The sequence below is a fragment of the Drosophila sulfurigaster genome, chromosome X, assembly GCF_023558435.1.
Source record: "Drosophila sulfurigaster albostrigata strain 15112-1811.04 chromosome X, ASM2355843v2, whole genome shotgun sequence".
Lineage (NCBI taxonomy): Eukaryota > Metazoa > Arthropoda > Insecta > Diptera > Drosophilidae > Drosophila > Drosophila sulfurigaster.
Window position 1 is genome coordinate 28,389,088 of NC_084885.1, and position 20,612 is coordinate 28,409,699.

Here is a 20,612-nt window from a genome sequence, read left to right on the forward strand (position 1 = left end):
TTCACACAGGTTGTCAATTCACATGCCTATGCGAGTGTAACGCGATTGCGTGCATGTGTGTGTGTGTGTGCGTGTTTACATATGCTAAGTGTGCAAAGTGAAGTGGAAAGAGAAACATAGAAAACGAGCGTCAGAGCGAGATAGAAGAGTGCGAGTGCATTTCTTGCACGTTGCGCTGAAACAACGTTAACAGAATTAATTAACAGCACATGTTAAATAACAGTGCCGGTTAATTTACAGCACTGGTTATTTAACATGAAATGTAAAGCATGACATTTTAACGCTTTTTCAAAATCGTTTCTCTTTCAATAGTTTTGAAACAAATTTTCACCATTTAAAGATAAATAAATAAAATATTAAAAAACCTATGTATAATAAAAATCAAATAACATTTAAATCACATCCAATTATATTTGTTTTGTTTTTTATTAAAGCTTAAGAAAATGCAAAAGAACATGCAGTTAACATATTTGAACAGCAACTACTGTCTAGTATCTGTAGTGATCGGGCTTGAAGGGACCCGTCTGGGGCACACCCAAATAAGCGGCCTGCTTCTCCGACAACTTGGTGAGCTTGACGCCCAACTTCTCCAGATGCAGACTGGCCACCTCCTCGTCGAGCAGCTTGGGCAGCACATGGACACCAACGGCATACTGCGCGGACTTGGTCCACAGCTCGATTTGGGCGAGCACTTGGTTGGTGAACGAATTGGACATGACAAAACTGGGATGACCATGAGCACAGCCCAAGTTCACCAGACGTCCCTCGGCGAGCAGAATGATGTGACGACCATTGGCCATTGTATAGCGATCCACTTGTGGCTTCACATTCACCTTCTCCTTGGCATTGTTGTTCAGCCAATCGACATCGATTTCGCAATCAAAGTGTCCAATGTTGCACACAATCGAATCGTCGGGCATATTCAAGAGATGCTCGGCGGTGATGATGTCACGACAACCAGTTGTTGTCACATAGATGGAAGCCTCCTTGCTGGCCTCCTCCATGGTGGTCACCTCATAGCCTTCCATGGCTGCCTGCAGCGCATTGATCGGATCGATTTCGGTGACAATCACACGACCGCCAAAGCCCTTCAAAGCCTGGGCGCAACCCTTGCCCACATCACCGTAGCCAGCGACGCAGCAAACCTTGCCAGCGATCATCACATCCGTGGCCCGCTTGATGCCATCGATCAGCGATTCGCGACAGCCATAGAGATTATCGAATTTGCTCTGCACCAAAAGAAACCAAAACGAAATTAGTTGCGAACATTGCATCATCATTTTGAAGCAGCCTCCTCGACCTTACCTTGGTGACCGAATCGTTCACATTGATAGCGGGCACACCCAAGCGTCCCTCCTTGAACATTTTGTACAGATTGTGGACACCAGTGGTGGTCTCCTCGCTGAGTCCCTTGATGCCCTTGAGGTAATCGGGGAAACGTTCGTGCACCAAATTGGTCAAATCACCGCCATCATCGAGAATCATGTTCAGGGGCTGGCCATCGGGAAAGACCAAGGTCTGCTCAATGCACCACAAGTATTCCTCATCGGTTTCGCCCTTCCACGCATAGACAGGCACACCGGTGGCAGCAATTGCGGCAGCAGCGTGATCCTGTGTGCTGAATATGTTGCAGCTGGACCATTGAACCTGTGAGGTTGTAGGTGATTGATAGCAGTTGTCAAGTTAGGTAGTTGATAAAAATTGTTGTCAAGTTAGACAGTTGATAGCAGCTGTTAGGTCACTTAGAATGTCAGCAAACATCTTAGCATATCAATGCAAGTCTTCGGTCTGGCCTCGTTGACCCCACCACCAAACACACGCCAGGTAGTTGATAGCAATTCTTATCAAGTTAGGTGTTTAATAGCAGTTGTCAAGTTAGGGAGTTGATAGCAGTTGTTAGGTCAAAACATCTTTCTTTTCAGTTAGAAAGTCAATGAACAGTTTAGCATATCAATGGAATTCTTCGGCCTGGCCTCGTTGACCCCACCACAAAACACACTTACGCCAGATTATCGTTATCGCCATCGCCTTGAACTCGATTGCGACCCCCCGAAGTGTTTTGTCAAAAACAATGATGAGCAGATAAATAACAATTGTAAAAACAACCACAATCGGATGCCCTTTTGTGGTTTATATTGTTGACTAGTTTACATTTGAGTACTGCTGAAATTCTAATCTCAATCTTTAAAGGCTAGCTGGGGGCGTGGCATAATTTGAAAACAACACACGAAGAGACGGACATGACAATGCGTTTTTTGATGGGTTTGAAGGACTGCAAAATTATAAAAATTTATAATAAATTTGAATGTTCTAGCTCTTATAATCTCTGAGATATAGCTGATAGAGCCAGCGGACAGACGGACATGAACTTGATCAATTTTAAGAGTTTCTAGGGAGCTACAAACAAATTTAACACCAAATGTAAGCTGCGTGGTCTCCACACGAATATTGCCAAGAAATTGGGAAGCTCCAACACATATGGTTTCAAAGATATCAAAGTAAATACAAGCGGACGGACAGAAAACCCGATAGGAAAATATGTTTACAGCTTGTTAAACAAATATTTTAAGGGAGTACGTATTCTACTGTGATACATCCTTTTGGACAACAGCTTGTTATACCCTGTTACACTGTTTACTACCGGGTATGAGAAGACAATGATGATAAAGCCAAGATGATGGTTGTATTTACCTCAGCGCCCAGCTCGACAAGGGTTTCGATGAGCACGGCCGTCTGGACGGTCATGTGGAGGCAGCCGGTGATGCGGGCGCCCTTCAGGATCTTGGATGGTCCGTACTTCTTGCGGCACGCCATCAGACCGGGCATCTCATTCTCCGCAATGATGATCGCCTTGCGTCCCCATTCGGCGAGACTGATATCGGCTAAAAAACGTGTCGTCGCAAAAGTGATAAGATTATCATTAGCAACATAAACAACGATTAGAGTGCAAAACCATTTTCAATATGTGCACGGCAACAACGTGCTTTAACCTAAGGCACCACACACAAAAAAAATAAAATAAAACACATGTGCGCCAAATACAAGACTATGCATGTGCATGTGTGTGTGTTTGTGTTGCGTGCGTTTACTTCAATATGCGCCTGTTTTGTTGCCGGCACATCGACACAGGAGAAGAGATGGGCAATGATTTTATTTATAACTTACCAACTTTGTACGCAGGCTTTGACATGTTGTACTTGTGATTGAAATGATTATGCAGAGGCAACAGACACAACCGAATTGACGACGCGCGCAACGTTTAATGCCAAAAATATAACTTTTAAGTTCGAATGAAATCGAATAATCGATTAACTTCGAATTTTGTTGCGACTGCATTCTATCGATATTCTATGCGATATTGACAAATTTTATGCAAAATTTGTTTATAAATTTTTTGTAATATGCACAATTTCGCACAAAATGGTTCGCACACTAAAATAAAATAAAAATTTCAAAGAAATTTAAATTACGTAAATAGTTTTCGTTAGATGCGTTGCTTTATCGCTACTACAATTTGAATCGATTACATATAATAACACTTCATGCTGGATTTTTACAATACCAGTACTAACGTATGTAAGCTATTAATTTAAAAATAATATAACCAAATGCACTCGAAGTGCAACAATTTATAAAATTGCTATTATTTGGAATTAATTATTTCAAATTTGCAATACCAAGTGCAGTGTTGAAAAACATTTCGAGACAAATTGGCCGCACACTGAGATATCGGCGCCATTTTTTTTTTCTCGTCGTTCGCCACTCGCCGCTCGCTGCATGACTATCCGCTACTCGTCGCACCTGGCACACGCGTTTTCCAAATCGTGCTTTTTTCGCCCTCAGTTTATATTTTGTTAATGTGCGAAATTAAAACACAAGTTAATTAATCAACACACACACAGCAAATATGTGCTAGGCTAGCAAACGTAGCTACGTTGCAATAAACGCAGCACAAAATTCAAGTGGAAATCGTGGTCGTGCGTCGTGTGTGCGTTAGTTATATATCTACATATTTTTTTTTTATACATTCATATATATGGCAGTTGCCGAATGCAAAGTACGTTGATGATGATGTTGCTGATGAAGATGATGATGATGATGGCGACGCATAGTTCGACCGCAACGCGACGTTGATGTCAGTTTCACAGTGTGTGTGTGCGTGTGTGTAATAAAATAAAAAAACGCAAGCGAATTGCGAAAGAGCAAAAAGACAAGAGACCAACAAAAAAAAAAAATATATACATATATATACACTTAATAAAAAAAAAAAAAAAAAAGAAAGAAAAAAACTACAGTCAGTCGGTGGGCAAGCTGTGTGTGGTGAGGAGCGTAAGAAAGACGGCTGTGTGTTTTAAAGCAAAGACAAAAGACGCGCGCGCGGCGTGCAATGCACTAAAAAAGCAATAACAGCCCACCAGTGGAAGGGGTAAGTGTGTGTGTGAGTGAGTGTGCGTATGTGTGTGTGTGTGTGAGTGTGGAAGCGGCTGCCGAAGGTGGCGGCGTGGCTTACTTATGTACATGCAGATGTATGTGTGTGCATGCCTATATATATGTATATATATGCACACACACACGCACACAGATTAGCAATTTCCCAAGCCAACATTTTTGTCATTTACGAAACTTTTCGAAAATCAACATACAATATTTGTCTTCTTCGTTCTCATTAGCAGCAAGCAAAGCAAGGCCACACACAATTTCAGTGTTTTCAAGTCTAAACAGACTACAAAAAAAAAACAAAATCGAGAAGAAGAAACTCAACGATCGGGCGCCAAAGTGCAAATTGGTGTTGGTCCAGCAGCAAAATCTTGAGAGCAAGCAGCAGCAGCAGCAAAGAGAGCGAGCGCCGCGTGTGTTGGAACCTCGTTGTGAAACACACACACAAACACACATCGAAACTAACGCGCGAGTGACACACACACATATAGGCAAAGAGAGGCAACAGTGTGGCCGTTTTGCATTGAATTTGTCGTTTTGCGACCGAGTGTGTGCATGTGCATGTGAGTTGACTGCGCGTGTGTGTGTGTGTGTTGGTGTGTGCGTGCATTGTTGCATTTGACGTGCGTTGTTGTTTTTCTTTTCTTTCGCTCGTTTGTTCGTTGTTTGATTGAAACAGCGACCGGCATAAAATCCAATAATGTCCACATATGAGGATGGCCAACAGCAATTGCAACATGAACAGCAACAACAACAACAACAAACGCCGCCACAATCGCCGGAGCAACAACAACAGACGCCAATAAAACTCACAAATGAGGCGGCGTCCAGCAACAACAACGTGAGTACAGCTTCAGCTTAAACAGATGCAGCAGCAACAACATCTTTTTTTTACCTTCTTTTGCATTCCCAATTTGCAGTCCATTATGGGGAAGGTGAAGCTACGCGTCTCCTCGATATTTCCCACTTCATTGGGCAAATGGTTTTCACCCACAACCGATGGCAACGCCGCTGCAGCCGCTCGACTGGATCAATCGCCAACGTCGCAACAGCAGCAGCAGCAACAACAACAACAGAATGGCGGCAGCACATTGACTGGGAAACGTAAACGCAGCCGGCGTCGCATCGAATTGGATGCGGATGATGCGCCCGATATTATCGATGATGCACAGGATTTGAATGAGGAGGAAGTCCAGCTGGCGGATAATATTGCCGAACACGATTTGGCCGCCGAAGATGAGCAGACGCGTCGCTGTGAATACAATGTGAATAACATGTTGCGTAGCGGGAATAAAGGAGGTGCTCATAAGATTTGGACGCGTCCCTACGATGATGATGACGACGATGAGGAGCTCGACGACGAGGATGACGATGAGCAGCAACAGCAGCAGCTGGACCACGATGATCAGCACAACTATCAGCAACATCCACAGCAGCAGCTGCTATCGAATCGTCCGTCAACGCAACAGCCGGCAGCAAAACGCAAGCGTCTCGAGGTAAGGAAGAAGTTTAAAGTGGACTCGATGTGTAGCCAATTTAATGAGCTGTAAATCTTAAGAAATTTAACTTAAAACTGTGCTAAGAGATTTTCAAATGTGATCAACTTAATGCGTATGAAATGTAGCTTAAAGATGTGCTAAGAGATTTCCAATATGTGCTCAACTTAATGTGTCAAAATGAATTCGATAATCACGATTTGTATTAAGCTGCACACTTTCTGTCTTATCCTTAAGATGTTTCTTAAATTTGTGTTATAGTAAGTGTAGAAAATGTAAATATGTTCAACAAAAGTGTCTACATTTGAGGACAGACTTCAGACAGCATTATCCTTAAGATGTCCTTTAAATGTCTTTTTATAGTAATTGTGGAATATGTTAATATGTTTAACAAAAGTGTCTGAAGGTTAAGCTACATTTGAGGATAGACTTTTGACGGCATTCAAGTTTTATGTGCAGCTAAATTTTGTTGCTTTTAATGAAGATATTCTATTAAGAGAATTGTGAAGAAGAGCAGCTGCAAATTGAGCAATTGTTGATTTAATCCAGAGAAACTTAATATGCAAACAAGAGAACAACTTGGTTGCTATCCTCATTAAGCAAGAACAGAGAGGAGAAGAGAATTGTCAAGATGAGCAGCTGCTAAATTGAGCAATTTTGAATTTAATCCCAAACAAATTGTCAACTTATACTGCAAAAAAGAGAAAAACTAGGTTGCTATCCACGTTAAACAAGAACAGCCAATATTTCTGTTTAGTTTAACTTTATTAAAAACTTCAACTAATGAAAAACTTTATTTACAGCAATCGGAAGTGACGTTTAGTCCTCAGTTTAGCGCCCAACGGCGTCGTCCACCGCTTCACGCCTCCACGCCCGCTGTCAGCGATGCAATGCTGCGTCATGCGTCCACAAATCGTCAACAGCAGCAGCAGCAGCAACAACCACAGCAGCAGCAACAGCAACGTCAGCGTGAGCCCGCCTTTAATTTCTTAGCCGCCGCCGCCGGACGGTGCAACGAGGCAGCTGTCGCCACCAGCGGAGATCTGCCCATGAGGTGAGCTTTGATTTGATTGCTTTTGGATTGCAAAGAATTCCTTTCACTTTATACTTCCCCTTTTTTTGGTTTTGTGGATGCCACAGCTCGAGACGTTCGTTGAACATACCGCCAATGACTGAACGCCGCGAAACTTTGCTGCCCAGCTACAAGCGTTTGTCGCTGCTGGGACAACAACAGCAACAACAACAACAACATCGTGGTCCTAACTGGCGCACTTGTTCGCCCATCAGCGAGGTGGACTCGCAACAGCAACAACCTCAGACAACAACAACACGTCAAGAGACCAACATCAATAATAATAATAATGTTATCAATGCCAAGCGAGGAGGAGGAGTTGCAGCTGACTCGCATTCCGAATGCGAGAGTAATGAAAGTCAAGCTGGTCTACGCACGCACAACAACAACAGCAGCAACAGCAACAACAACAACAACATTAACAACAACAGCAATCTACTATTCTATGGCAATCTACAGAGCCGCAAATCGGTGTTCAATTCAAATGCCGGCACACCGCCGCATCACAACTCGACATTATCGTTGAATTCGCTAAACAATCGTCGACGTTTCAATGCCTCCATCTATGGCAGCACATCGGCGTTGAGCGACAGCCGTTTGTTGAGCAGCAGCTGCTCGTCGACAATGGTCGGATCGCCGTTCTACAAGGGACCGACAGCGTTTGGCGGGAGTGCGGCAAACAATCGTTACTTTAGTCAGGGCAATTTGGCCATCATCAATTCGGGCGGAAGTTCGCCGGCGCCATCGAACAGCGACAGCATCAGCAGCAGTGCCCGTTGCATTAGTAGCCTCAATTACAGCATGAATCCGGTCGAGATGCGACCCAACAATACGAATAGCAACAACAACAACAATAATAATACTGGAGTTGGTGGCATTCCGTCGGATGTGGCCAGCGGATTGTCGTTGACAGCGCAGCGGATATTGAATCTGCTGGAGAATCACACGACACCGCTGATGGATGCCAAGAAGATGGGCAGCACATTGCGTGAGCATCAGCAGCAGCGCAATCGACATGCGTCCAACAAACCGTATTCCTATCCCATGGCCTATAAGCTGCACAACAACAACAACAACAATATTACCAATAATAATATTACTGCCGACCAGGATGTGACGCGTAATAGTTCCAAGCTGTTGGTGCCAACGATGATGCAACTCCTCGAGCGTCGACGCATGCAACGTGTGCCGGCGCCCAACGTGCGACAGCAACAGCAGCAATCACAGTCGCAGCAGCAGCAGCAGCAACCATCGCAACAGCAATCAACGCAAAAAACTACGCGCTTGTTGCCGACAATAAACAGCAACAGCAGCAGCAACAACAACAATGCGGCCAACAACTCGAATGCTGCCAAGACGCATACGAACAAGATGCGCACACGTTTGCTGCAGCAGTCGCGCAAGGATACACGCATCCAGGACGAAGAGTTGCCACCGCCAGCCATCGATTTGCCCGAGATACGTTTCCCCAGCATGGCCAGCGAGCCCAAATTCGATTTGACATTTGCACCGCCACCAAAACCAACACCAACAGCAGTCACTGCACAACCAACACCAACAGCAGCAGCAGTCGCCACATCAGCAGCAGCAACAGTTGCTGTGACACACAGTAACAACAGCAAGCGACAGTATGAGTTTGATGCGCCTTTGGAATTGCAGTGCAGCGAAGAAGGCTCCAACGATGGCGATGCTCCCGTTCCCATCAAGCGTGCCAAGCCAAATTTCCGCTTTACGCCGCCAGCAACATTGGAGCAACAGTTGCAGGTGCAACCACAAACGAAGCCACAGCAGCAATTGAATGGCGATCGCAGCCTGAAGACTAGCGGCAGTGTGCTCGATGTGTTGCTGCCCAAAAAACCAGCAGCAGCAGCAACAACAGAAGCAACACCATCTGCATTGCATGTAAATCTAACCGGCTTCGCTGGCTTTGGGGATCAGTTCAAAAAGTCGGCCAGCGAATGGGAATGCGATGCGTGCATGGTGCGCAACAAGCAGGAGCTAAGCAAGTGTATTGCCTGCGATACAGCCAAACCGAAAACCAAGCCAGCAGCTGCTCCAATTGCAACGAATATTTCAATGCCAGCTTCAGCTTCAACGGGCTTTAGCGGCTTTGCGGATCGTTTCAAGCAGCCGGCTGGCAATTGGGAATGCGATGCTTGCATGGTGTCCAACAAATCGGATGCCAGCAAATGCGTTGCCTGCGAAACGCCACGCAAAGCAGCAGCAGCAGCAACACCAGCAGCAGCTCCTCCAGCAACCAGCAACGTATTTCAAACAAGCAGCGGAATTGGCTTTGGCGATGCTTTCAAGCCCAAAGCGAACACGTGGAGTTGCGACACTTGCATGGTGAGCAATCCAAGCAGCGCCGCAAAATGTTTAGCCTGTGAGACGCCCAACCCAAAGGCCAGCAGCAACAGCAGCAGCAATGCTTTTCAAACTTCCAGCAGCGGAATTGGCTTTGGCGATGCCTTCAAACCAAAGGCAAACACGTGGAGCTGTGACACTTGCATGGTCAGCAATCAAAGCAGCGCCAGCAAATGCGTCGCCTGCGAAACGCCAAATCCCAAATCGAGTGCCAGCAACAGCAGCAATTTGTTGACTAGCAGCAGCAGCAGCAACTTTAAGTTTGGCTTTGCCAGCAAACCAGAAGCGACAACAACAACAGCAGCAACACCTAAGCCCGATGCTGGTTTCCAGCAACTGATTGCAGCACAAAAATCGAGCAGCTGGACATGCGAAGTGTGCACCGCTCAGAACGATGTGGGACGCAACAAATGCATTTGCTGTGAGCAACAGAAGCCCGGCACAAGTGCTGACGATGCTGCTGCGGCTGCCTCACTCAACAGCAGCAACAGCGGTGCTGCAGCTGCGCCCAAATTTATGTTTGGATTCGCCAATAAGCCAGCAGCAGCCACATCAGCAGCAACCACTGTGGTTGCAGCTCCGGCAGCAGCAGCTTCGACAACAAGTGCGCCATTCAAGTTTGGCTTTGCCGCAGCAGCAGCAGGCACCGATGTTGCCGATAAGCCAGCAACCATTGCAACGAAATCCGCTTTAACCGCACCGACAACATTAAACACCTCAGCAGCAGCTGCCCCAGCAGCAACTGGCTTCAAGTTTGGCGCCGAAACAACGCCAAGCAAAACAGTGAGCTTCAAATTGAGCGAACCCCAAGCATCAACAGCAACCACGACACCAGCAACTGTTGCAGCAGCAACAACTACACTAGCAACAGCAGCAGCAGCAGCAACAAAACCAGCAGCCGAGGCAGCGGACCTGACTGCGCCGGTTAGCAGCAAGGCACCGGCGACATCCAGCATCGGCTTGGGACTCTTTGCACCAGTTGCAGCTGCAACACCAGCAACGAAACCAGCAACATTTGCATTTGGCGCACCAGCAGCTGCAACTGCTGCAACAACAACAGCAGCAACAGCAACCACAACGCCTGTTGCTCCTTCAACTGGCAACAAACTGTTTAGCCTTGGCTCCTTTACAGCCACTCCAGCCGTGTCCAGCAGCAACAGCAGCAGCTCCGCGAGCAACACAACCACCACAACCAACAGCAGCAGCAACAGCTTGAAGCCCGCTGCACCCATATTCAGTTTCGGCCAACCACAACCAACAACGACAACAGCAACCATCCCAGCAGCAACACCAGCTACTGCAACTCCTGCACCAGCTGCAGCAACATTATTTGGCCAGCCAGCGCCTACAGTTGCCGCTGCTGCAGCAGTTGCGCCAGCAGCATTTGTCTTTGGTAGTCAATCAGCTGCGCCAGCAACAGCAGCACCAGCCGCAGCAACAACAACGACGCCAGCAACCACAACTAGCAGCGGCACATTCTTCTTTGGCTCTCCAGCAGCAGCAGCAACAACAAAAACAACAGCAGCAGCAGCAACACCAAGTGCCAGCAACAACATATTCAACAGCAGCAGCACCAGCAACACAGCTGCAGCCACACCAGGAGTGTTTAACTTTGGCAGTAGCAGCGGCAGCAACACAACATCGTTTGGTGCCAGCAGCACATTTGGTGGCTTTGGTGCCAAACCGGCAGCAGCAACAGTTGCAACAGCAACCACAACTAGCAGCAGCAGCAACAACAACAACAGCAGCTTCAACTGGTCAGCACCAACAACAGCTGCTGTCAATCAATTCTCAAGCGGCGGCTTTGGCAGCAACACGGCAACAACAACAAGCACAGCCAATGCTGTAACTCCATCGCCATTTAGTTTGCCAGCATCAACAACATCGAGCGGTGGCGGTGGTTCGTTGTCAGCGGTGTTTGGCAATGTGAGCAATCCATTTGGGGCTGCTTCCTCAGCAGCTGCCGCATCGCCACTCACCAACATCTTTAGCAACAGCAGCAGCAACAACAACAACAACAATCAGCAGAGCACTGCAGCAGCCGTCACCACGGTGACAGCAACCACACATGATAAGCCTGCATTCAATTTTGGCGCCGCCACAGCGGCAGCAACGGTAAATGCAACATCGATATCGATTTATCGCATTTAGCAACACTAACTAAAACTCTCTATCTCTGTCTCTCTTTCTCGCTCGCGTTCCATGTCTATTTGTGTGACTTTGGCATTTGCAGCCGGCAGGGGGCGTTTTCAATTTCGGTGCTGCGCCAACAAATCCAGCGCCAGGTGGCGTTGCGAAGCCAGCGTTTAATTTCACAGCAAGCGGCACAACGCCACAGCCGGCAGCATTTAATTTCACGGGAAATGCAACAACAACGGCGACATCGGCAATTGCCTCCACAGGCGGCGGCAACGATGTAAGTATTCCTCATCTGAGGAGAAGAAATCTATAAATCGGAATATTCAATATTGATTGATGGTCAAAACAACAAAAGTCAAGCAAACCGAAGACAATTGCAGTTTATCGATAATTTCACACAGCTGTCTGTGTTCTCGTATTGTGCGTGTTTCGATTAATGCATGAGAAATTTTCTATTGGCTATGTTCGTGTTTTTATTACCTACTCTAGCTCTCAAAATTCCGCAAACAGCAAAAAAAAACAATAGATAATGTTTAAATTGTAATATTTAGTCTATATTGTATAACCTTTTATTATATTTATTATAATTCTTATTTTGTATTTTCTTGTTTTATTTCTCTCTTTCATTGATCTCTTAATCAAAAATACATATGTTGATTGTTGTCCGGCTCTCTCTCTGTCTCTTTCTCTCTTTCTTCCTGTCTAATACGCCATCTTGTTGTATTGAACTATTGGAAAACCACACAAAACAAAACAAACTGTATATTACGTAACTATTTATATCGTACTCTCTTATATTATTTGATGTAACTTTTGCAATTTACAATTATCTCGCTGTACCTCTGTTTAACTTTTGGGCACGGGGCACGAATGCGATTTATTTATCTATACTTTTTTACTTATTGCTATTAATGTTACAACAACAACAACTACTACTACTACTATTACAACAACAACTACTACTACAATTTTACTGCTGTGTTGGGTTCGGTTGGTTCAACGAAGTTATTTTCCCCACCGGAACGACTTTTTCAATTTGGCGCCACGGCGTCCACAACTGATAATGTGGCTGCCGGCGCTGGTCAACAACAACAACAACACCAACAGCAACCAGTTCAACTGTTCAATTTTACTGGCTCAGCGCAGCAAATGCAGGTAAACAAATATGAATGGACCGTTAATTTTGATGAATCTATCACAAGCCAAAATAAATATGTGTTTCAACATTTTTAATCACTTATCATTTCACATACTTAGAGAGCATGCATAAATACTAACAAAAACAAAACAAAACTTGTAGCTAGTTTTCACACACATACTATTGTAGTTTTGCGATCGGTGTTGTGATTTACTAATTCTTATGAGTATAATTTGCATGCCGAGTTGCCATCTTGAAACGTGCGCTCAATTTGCAATTTGCTCGCTCTCTCTCTTAGCTCTCAGTAGTTTGAAATTAACACCTAAAGACACACATCTACATTCCATACAAACAAATAGTATCAGTTTACTCTCTTCTATTTTTTTTGTTTTCATATATCACATATACATCTACATTTACATATGCACCATAAAATAAGTAATTGCAATTTACCTCCCCCCCCATCAATCATCGAACGCTCTAAGCGATTTTACTGCTCATCGTCATAATCCTCTCGCATCTCTTTTCACAAATACATACATACAAACATACATATGTACACCGAAATACCAACAACGAGCGCAGCAGCAAATGATAACAAAACCACAAAAAAAACCAACAAAAGGAAGGTCGAGAGTTATGCGTATTTCGTAGCATATATTCTTGCTTTTCTCTTCAGGTTGTTGTGCTGGCGACAAAAATAAAAACATAAACCAAAATTCCTTCCTCAAAAAAAAAAAAATACCAAACAAAAATTGTGAAACACTAAAACCAAAAACCAAAAATGTCTTTTGCAGTCAACGCCAAACGCCGCTCCGTTCCAATTTAATGCCGGCGCAGCGCCTGCGCAAACCAATATATTCGCGTAAGTAATGTGCAAAAAAGAGATGGCACTAGCGCAGTACAGCAAACAGAGCAGAGCAGCAGCAACACGATCTGCTGTTGCTTTTTGCTCCTGGCTGCGCGCTGCTTCCCTACGATATCGATACGAGTGAGCCAAGAGAGTGTGTGAGAGTGAGAGGAAAAGGTGGAAAGATAAGTTGTTCGAGTTTTTGTTTAATTTGGCCCCCCGCCCACCACAAAATGAAAAACAGGCAGACATACACGCACACACATACAGCCACACCAAAAACACACACACACATGAACAAATAACAAAATGCATTTCCTAAACGTTTTAATGATAACTTGATATAATTATGATAATGATTATAATTAATTGTTTTGATTATGCATCGTTTATGTTTTCTTTTATAATTATTGTTTGTTTTCAACATTCATTTGAAATATGAAATACAATAAAAACAACATTGTATGCACATACAAACCAAGCGTACACACACACACACACACACACACACATACCATACATACATGTATGTTCCATATATTCATGTTTCGTTGTGCCATTTACATATCTGAGTGTGTGTGTGTGTGTTCATTTAATATATATCCCCCCTCCCTCTCTGCCACTACGTGGGGGATTGTGTGTGTGTGTGTCTGTATGAGACAAGTGCGTGAGCGTGCGTGTTTAGTTGTAAGACATTGAGATGAGAAAGCTTTTTGTTAATACAAAATGTGTTGCTATGAACTTTGCTCCTCTCTCTCTCTCTCTCTCTCTCTCTCATTGTCTCGTATTTTATTTGTGTTCGTTTCGTGAAGGTGTAGGTTGCATGTGATATTAATTGAATATTTTGATATGATGATTTTCACAGCTTCAATCCGCCACCAAATGCTGGCAACAATATGCAGAATCCACGCCGCAAAATACGCGCCCCAATGCGTCGTCTGCCGCCGCGGTAGAAACAGCAATGGCGTCTGCTGCTGCTGCCGCCGTCGCTGCCGACGCCGACGAAGAAACTCGACACAAATGGACGAATATGGGACTGGGACTTGGACTTGGAGGAGGATCGATGCCGCTGCCGATAACGTGGCCATGCAGGCAGAGATCGTTATCGATATCGAGACCTGGACTACAGCAACAGCAGCTGACGGAGCCTAACAGCAACAGCAACAGCGACGCAATGACGACACTTCGCTACAACGAGCAGCAGCACTTGCAAACGGAACTGGAACTGGAATCGGTTCCAGTTCCGGTTGTGGATACCGATTCCGAGACGCAACCGGAATTCGGGCTGCGACCGGAAGAACAACCATTGAGGACGACAACGACAACAGGGACAACAACTCTCCAATGGACGCCAATGCAACCAGAGCAGGTGAATGTGGAGCAAGAGGACGAAGAGGAGCACGACCAGCAGCTGGACGGTGAAGAAGAAGAAGAAGGAGAAGGAACGGCAATTGTATTGCAACGTCGCAGTTGCCGTCTGCAAGAGCACTTGAAAAACGAACTGCAACAATTGCAGGAGCAGCAGCAACAGCAGCAGCGGCGTCGACGACTGCAACACCAAAAGCAACAACAACTCAACAAATATCGATTTGTGCGTGCCAACAACAATAACAACAAGATCTACAGTAACCACAGCAGCAGCAGCAACAGCAATGCAAAAATACTGGCAACAACAGAGCATAGAGTTGCCAGACCGTCACGCTTTAGCTTCCATGGGCGCAAAAGAAGCATCATCAACAACAACAACAACAACAACGAAGCCACTGCAGCGAGCAGCGACGCAGGCAGCGCAGCCGCATCGCCAGTGCTGCACAGTCGCTATAAGCTGGTGCGACAGCGCAGTGCCAAAATGACTGAATAGCTCCCTCCCACTCGCTCCCACCACCACCACCTCCACCCCCTTCCCAAGTGGATAACTACAACGACAGACAGCGCGAACAGGAAGAGAGACGAGAGCGAGAGAAGCTTTTGACTGCAACAACAACAACTACAACTACTACGAAAACAGTAACAGCAACAACAACAACTACTACTACAACTACAACTTGGAGTGCACGGATTGAGAGAGGAATCACACACACATTTGGAAATCATTTTTAATATATAATACACACACACATGCATATAAATTTGGTTTATTGTTTTTGTATTGTTTTTTGGTTTTTAGAATGCCAGAAATGAAAGAAAACTAACACAAATCTTAAATGCATTTTAGTTAACTTGTGTTTCTCAGTAAAATACACATTTTTTTGTTTAATTTAAATAAATTTGTTGATTTGTAAAATTTTAGAGTCGACGCAAAAAGTATACATAATATAATTATATATAAATAAAACTATATAAAGTCGAGAAATTCAAGCAACGTTCGTTAATTTCAAGCAACAAAAACAACATCAGTTCAGTAACAACAACAAAAACAACAACACTAAACATTGTAAATTTCAACACAATTTTTGTTGTATTTTTTTTTATTATCATTATTATTTATGAATACTAGCGCTTTTATGAACATAAATAAATATATATATATTAAATTGCGTACACAAACATATTGATTAAATATATATTTAACAAGAAAAACATTGAGAAAAACATTGAAAACGATAATTATGTAATAATTATGTTGTGAATTTGTAAAGAAAGTGTTAAACAAAAAAGAAATGAAAAGAAAATAGCGCAAAACAAAACGAACATATACATATAATATATTATATTATATTATTATTATTATTATTAAATTGAATCATTTGTTTAGACAATTTTTAAGTGCAACACACGCTGACTATAGAAATATGACGGGGACGTTTATTTAGGGAAAACATGAATGAAAGTAAACTATAAATGCATTATACATATACATACATGATATTTATATATAGTATACATATATGCAACAGTTGTTTTTTGTTGTGTTATTCAGTTAATAATCGTACACTTCCGTTTGCGTGCTCTGAATTGAACATATATTACAAAAACAAAGCAAAACACACAATAATAACAACAAACAACACTATATAGCTAAGATACAACAACTAAAATTATGATATGTACGTATTTTTTATATACATACATACTGAAAACGGATTACAGATAAGATTGAAAACAAAAACAACCATTAAAAAAAAAACAAAACAAAAACAAACTGAAACCCGAAGTCTTAGTTTTAAGCTACTCAAGAAAAGAAAACCAACAGGCAGTTGTCAAATTGAAATCATAATGTAAATAAGTAAATATAAACGATATGATAATTTAAATCATAACTTGTCTTTTCAATTGCGGTTAATGCCGAAACGGTTGGCGCCCAAAACTAAGGTCGACGAACTGAAACGGTTATCAGCAGGGTAAGAAATCGAATGGTGCGGCTTATCGATTTTGCGCAGATTCCGTATAAAGATAGTAAAATGTAATGGTAAAAGATGACGCAATGGAACATTATTGCGTTTTAATTTGCAGACACGTTCCCTAAAACGAATTTAGTTCAATTGCAATCATTTCTTAAGTTCGAATAAATCTGTCATTCAAATTGCGCGCCTTGCAACCCTTCACGAACTCTATGTTCAACGGTACAGGCTCATTTGAACTATTCATTTTCTTGTCACATTGAACGTCTCAACAGCAAAGTGAATGTTTATTAGTATTTTGTATCCATTTAAATAAAAAACTCTTGGCATTTACTTCTTTATCTTAATTTTCACTACATTTTCAACAATAAATAAATAAATTGGATGACGTTAAATATTCTTTTTAAATTTCATAAAAATTACAATTTTTTTTATAGGTTACGCCTGCTAAAAAGGCGTTTTGGAAAAATGCCATTATTGCACATTTTGCATTGTCGGACTAGCACATAACTTGAAATGTCCAATAAGAACAACTTTTTTTTTTGGTGGATTATAAAATAAAGTTTTAAACCGATTTCCTAGAAATCGATTTTGATGACGAAAATAAATCGAAACGGTTGCAGCGCTTCTGGGAATATTTCGAAATCTAGCTACGGTCACACTGTTCAACAAACATAAATTCGTGGAAATTACGCACGGGTGTTGTTTTTCCGTAGCTCAATAGTACTATTTGTTTATTTTTTTCGGTTCTCACATAAATGCAGCACATATTGCAATTGCAATTTAATATTAATTAGTGTAAATTGTGTTCAATTTTGATATGCATATGGCAAATGCAGTTTATTAGATTTTAAGATGGATATCGTCCAGATGCAATCAGCAGCAGCGCAGCGCAGCAGCAGTTACATTGGCAGCAGCAGCAGCAGCAACAACAATAAGAATAAGTACAGCGACCAAAAAGGCTGACTGACTGACTGACTACACCCAAAAAGAAAAGAATTGATGAAAAAAGTAAAAGAAGTAAAGAGGAAACAATTGCAGGCGCGACAGGAAAAATGAAGTAAAAGCTACGGCACTTCCAGTTGCAGTTGTATTGGAGTACATATTAAGCAACGCACACATATTGAAAACCTACATACATACATACAAAGCAAACGTAGAAACGCAGCACATACAAAGAGACATTTGCATGCATGTGTGTGTGGGTGTAGCAGCAGCAGCAGCACAAGCAGCGCAGCAGCAACAGCAGCAGCCCATAGCTCCAGCCGCTAAAGTTCGTGTTCGGCAGTGTTCGGCAGTCGTCGTTCGTCGTTTGGTCGTTCGTTAGTTCGTTTGTTTCGCACGCTCGCATTGAATCGTCGTCGCTGTCGTGTGTCGTCGTCGTCGTAGTCGTCGCCGCTGTTGTTGTTGTCGTTCTTGTTGGAGTAACAGCAGCATTCGCCTACGCAGCGCGCAGGCTAAAGGAAGCGGGTTTATAAGACATGCATGGGCATGCACAAAAAAGTACGTCGACAACGAGAGACGTCAAAACACGAAATGCGAGAAATGCAAATTTAACACAAATTGAAAGAAATACTACAAAAGTGCAACGCGACATCACAATTCTCTCCCCCCACTCCATTTGAAATTCAAAACGCAGTCGCAAAATTTATGCCAAAAACTTTTTGTTGTTTTTTTTTGTGTTGTCTACAACGCAACTGATCAACAACTGTGCGAGCGGGAGAGGCAGCAGGAACAGCACAGCGCAGGAAAAGAGAGTGACAGAGAAAGAGAGCAAGGAGAGAGCGAAGAGAGAGCATTCGAATCAGATCACGTCCATTTTAGCTACAGAGTTGCAGTTCCTTTGTTGTTGGATTTCGTTATAATACCTCCCAATTGCTCCTCGTAATATGGATTGTGGTGCTCTTGCCGCGCAGCAGCAGCAACAACAACAACAACAACTATTACAACAACACCAGCAGCTACTACAACAGCAGCAGCAACTCCAGCACTCCCGACAACAAAAGCAACAACATACGCTCAATTGCCTTGAGGAAACAGCAACAACAAATGTAAGTTTGTCTACTCACACACACACACACACACACATATAAGCATTTCTTGGTGTGTGTGTTTTTCTCTTTTACTTCCACTTGGCATTCGCCCCCACACAAACCCAGATGCATGCGTTGCGCTGCCGCTGCCGCTGTCAGCGTCGCTGCTTTTCTTGCAGTTTATTGGTTTTCTTATTAGATATTTTTCATATGAGTAACTTTGACAGCGACGTTGCTGCGCTGCCGCTGCTTGCGCGTGCATTTGTGTTGGTGTGTGTTTGTGTGTCTTGTCTTTGACTGCGTGTGGGCGGGCTGCGGGTCCTGCTGCAATTGGGGGCGTGGCTGGTAGCCATGTGCATAAATAATTTAAGACTTAATGCAAATTGAATATTGAGGTTGTTGTTGTTGTTGTTGGTGGTTGCCAAGTACAAAGTTCATGCCACAAAAAACTGGAAACGCTTGCAACACACACACACACACACACATTATCTATTTTACTTTATTTCTTTTTTGTTTTATTGCTGTTTTTGTTGTTGTTAACTTGGCCAAGTTCGCGAAACGAAAACTAGGCAACCGAATGAGTCAAAGGCTATTTAGCCAAGCGATGATTAATCTGCCAACAGCAGCTGCTCTGCTCTGCTCAGCTCTGCTACAACTACAACAACAACAACAACAACAACATTAATAATAATAACAGCAACAACAACTCAAATCAAAGAAATTCACGTAAGAGCAACGCTGTTGTAAATGCACGACTCCCAGCATACCCTGTAACCTTTTGATCTTTGTCGAAGAGCATAATGTTTTAATAAATTGATGAAATAATTGGCATAAAATAAAATTAAGATAACAGAAGTTATTTTTAGGAAATCAAATTCATTTAAACAAGACATTTGTAGTACATTATTAAATTGATATATAACATAAGTATATTGATTTGCACAAAATTGACCAAACATATTATTAATTGAGCAAGATTACAAGAATTTATTGATTTCAATTTAGTCTGCAATATAAATGTAAAGTGAAGGTAGTTTAAAATGCCCTTAGTTTCATAAAAAAAAATTAAATAAATTATGTAAACTGTACAATGAATTGCTGGAATTGATGAATTGAAATATAGTGACGTAGTATTATTTTTTTGATTTATGTAAAATTTAAAATTATTTGCAGTTTTACTAGTTAAGTTGAAATCTTTAAAAATGAAAAATTAACTGTCAGCAAATTTATTTGACACTCATTTCACAAGTTCTTTATTCATTTTAATAGCTAATATACAATGTATATATAAGTCATTTGTCAAGTTATGAGTTTCAACTCACTTTGAATAATACATTTGATCTCTAGAGGGTATCGATAACAATAACAATTGAGAAGTTTCCACGCTTAATTACCGTTTTGTACATGTTACGAACTTTTGCCCATTACTTTCACCGTGCATAAATTCTAAAGCAAAAAGCCAAAAACAACAACTCGCAACTACAAAAGGAACGAATGAGAAGAAAAGCGAATGAAGTTCGAACTGAAACAAGAACAGCAACAACAACAACAACAACAACAACAACAACAACAACATGCTAAAGCCGTTGGCGTTGACGTACATGATGGAAGGGCGAAGGCGAAGAAGAACAAAAACAACTTTACGCTGTTGCTTCTTTTGCGTTGCGTTGCGTTCTTTGTTTTTGCCGCAACAGCGGTCTCGGCATGCCTCCGCTCGCCCATCCCCTTTATACCGCCCCTTG

At 42.8% G+C, this 20,612-nt stretch overlaps 3 protein-coding genes across 7 annotated transcripts in view; 2 read left to right on the forward strand and 1 right to left on the reverse strand.

The window, feature by feature from the left end:
- LOC133847216 (nuclear pore complex protein Nup153) overlaps window positions 1–15,493 on the forward strand; it is a 184,394-nt gene extending 168,901 nt beyond the window's left edge. Inside the window, exons 1-9 of one of the 5 annotated variants that reach the window (XM_062282102.1) lie at window positions 3,773–4,426; window positions 4,671–5,278; window positions 5,358–5,933; window positions 6,737–6,987; window positions 7,074–11,484; window positions 11,603–11,785; window positions 12,514–12,663; window positions 13,444–13,511; window positions 14,362–14,584. In XM_062282102.1, coding sequence (XP_062138086.1) covers window positions 5,138–5,278; window positions 5,358–5,933; window positions 6,737–6,987; window positions 7,074–11,484; window positions 11,603–11,785; window positions 12,514–12,663; window positions 13,444–13,511; window positions 14,362–14,449 — 5,868 coding nt within the window. In that variant the 5' untranslated portion in view covers window positions 3,773–4,426; window positions 4,671–5,137 and the 3' untranslated portion in view covers window positions 14,450–14,584. Of the gene's footprint in view, window positions 1–3,772; window positions 4,427–4,670; window positions 5,279–5,357; window positions 5,934–6,736; window positions 6,988–7,073; window positions 11,485–11,602; window positions 11,786–12,513; window positions 12,664–13,443; window positions 13,512–14,361 lie in introns of those variants that run through there. The other 4 variants (XM_062282100.1, XM_062282101.1, XM_062282104.1 and 1 more) reach the window with 4 other exon arrangements.
- Window positions 392–3,325, reverse strand: LOC133847233 (adenosylhomocysteinase). Its single transcript, XM_062282135.1, has 4 exons — window positions 3,166–3,325; window positions 2,692–2,882; window positions 1,306–1,647; window positions 392–1,229 (listed from the first exon to the last, which is right to left on the reverse strand). The coding sequence occupies exons 1-4, from the start codon at window positions 3,188–3,190 to the stop codon at window positions 489–491; spliced, it is 1,299 nt and encodes a 432-aa protein (XP_062138119.1). The 5' UTR covers window positions 3,191–3,325; the 3' UTR covers window positions 392–488.
- Window positions 15,494–17,513: 2,020 nt separating the features above from the next.
- The window catches only part of LOC133847219 (abnormal cell migration protein 10), a 29,135-nt gene continuing 26,036 nt past the window's right edge, over window positions 17,514–20,612 (forward strand). Inside the window, exon 1 of the mRNA XM_062282109.1 lies at window positions 17,514–18,888. Within this exon, the coding sequence (XP_062138093.1) occupies window positions 18,727–18,888 (162 nt within the window). The 5' untranslated portion in view covers window positions 17,514–18,726. The remainder of the gene's footprint in view (window positions 18,889–20,612) is intronic.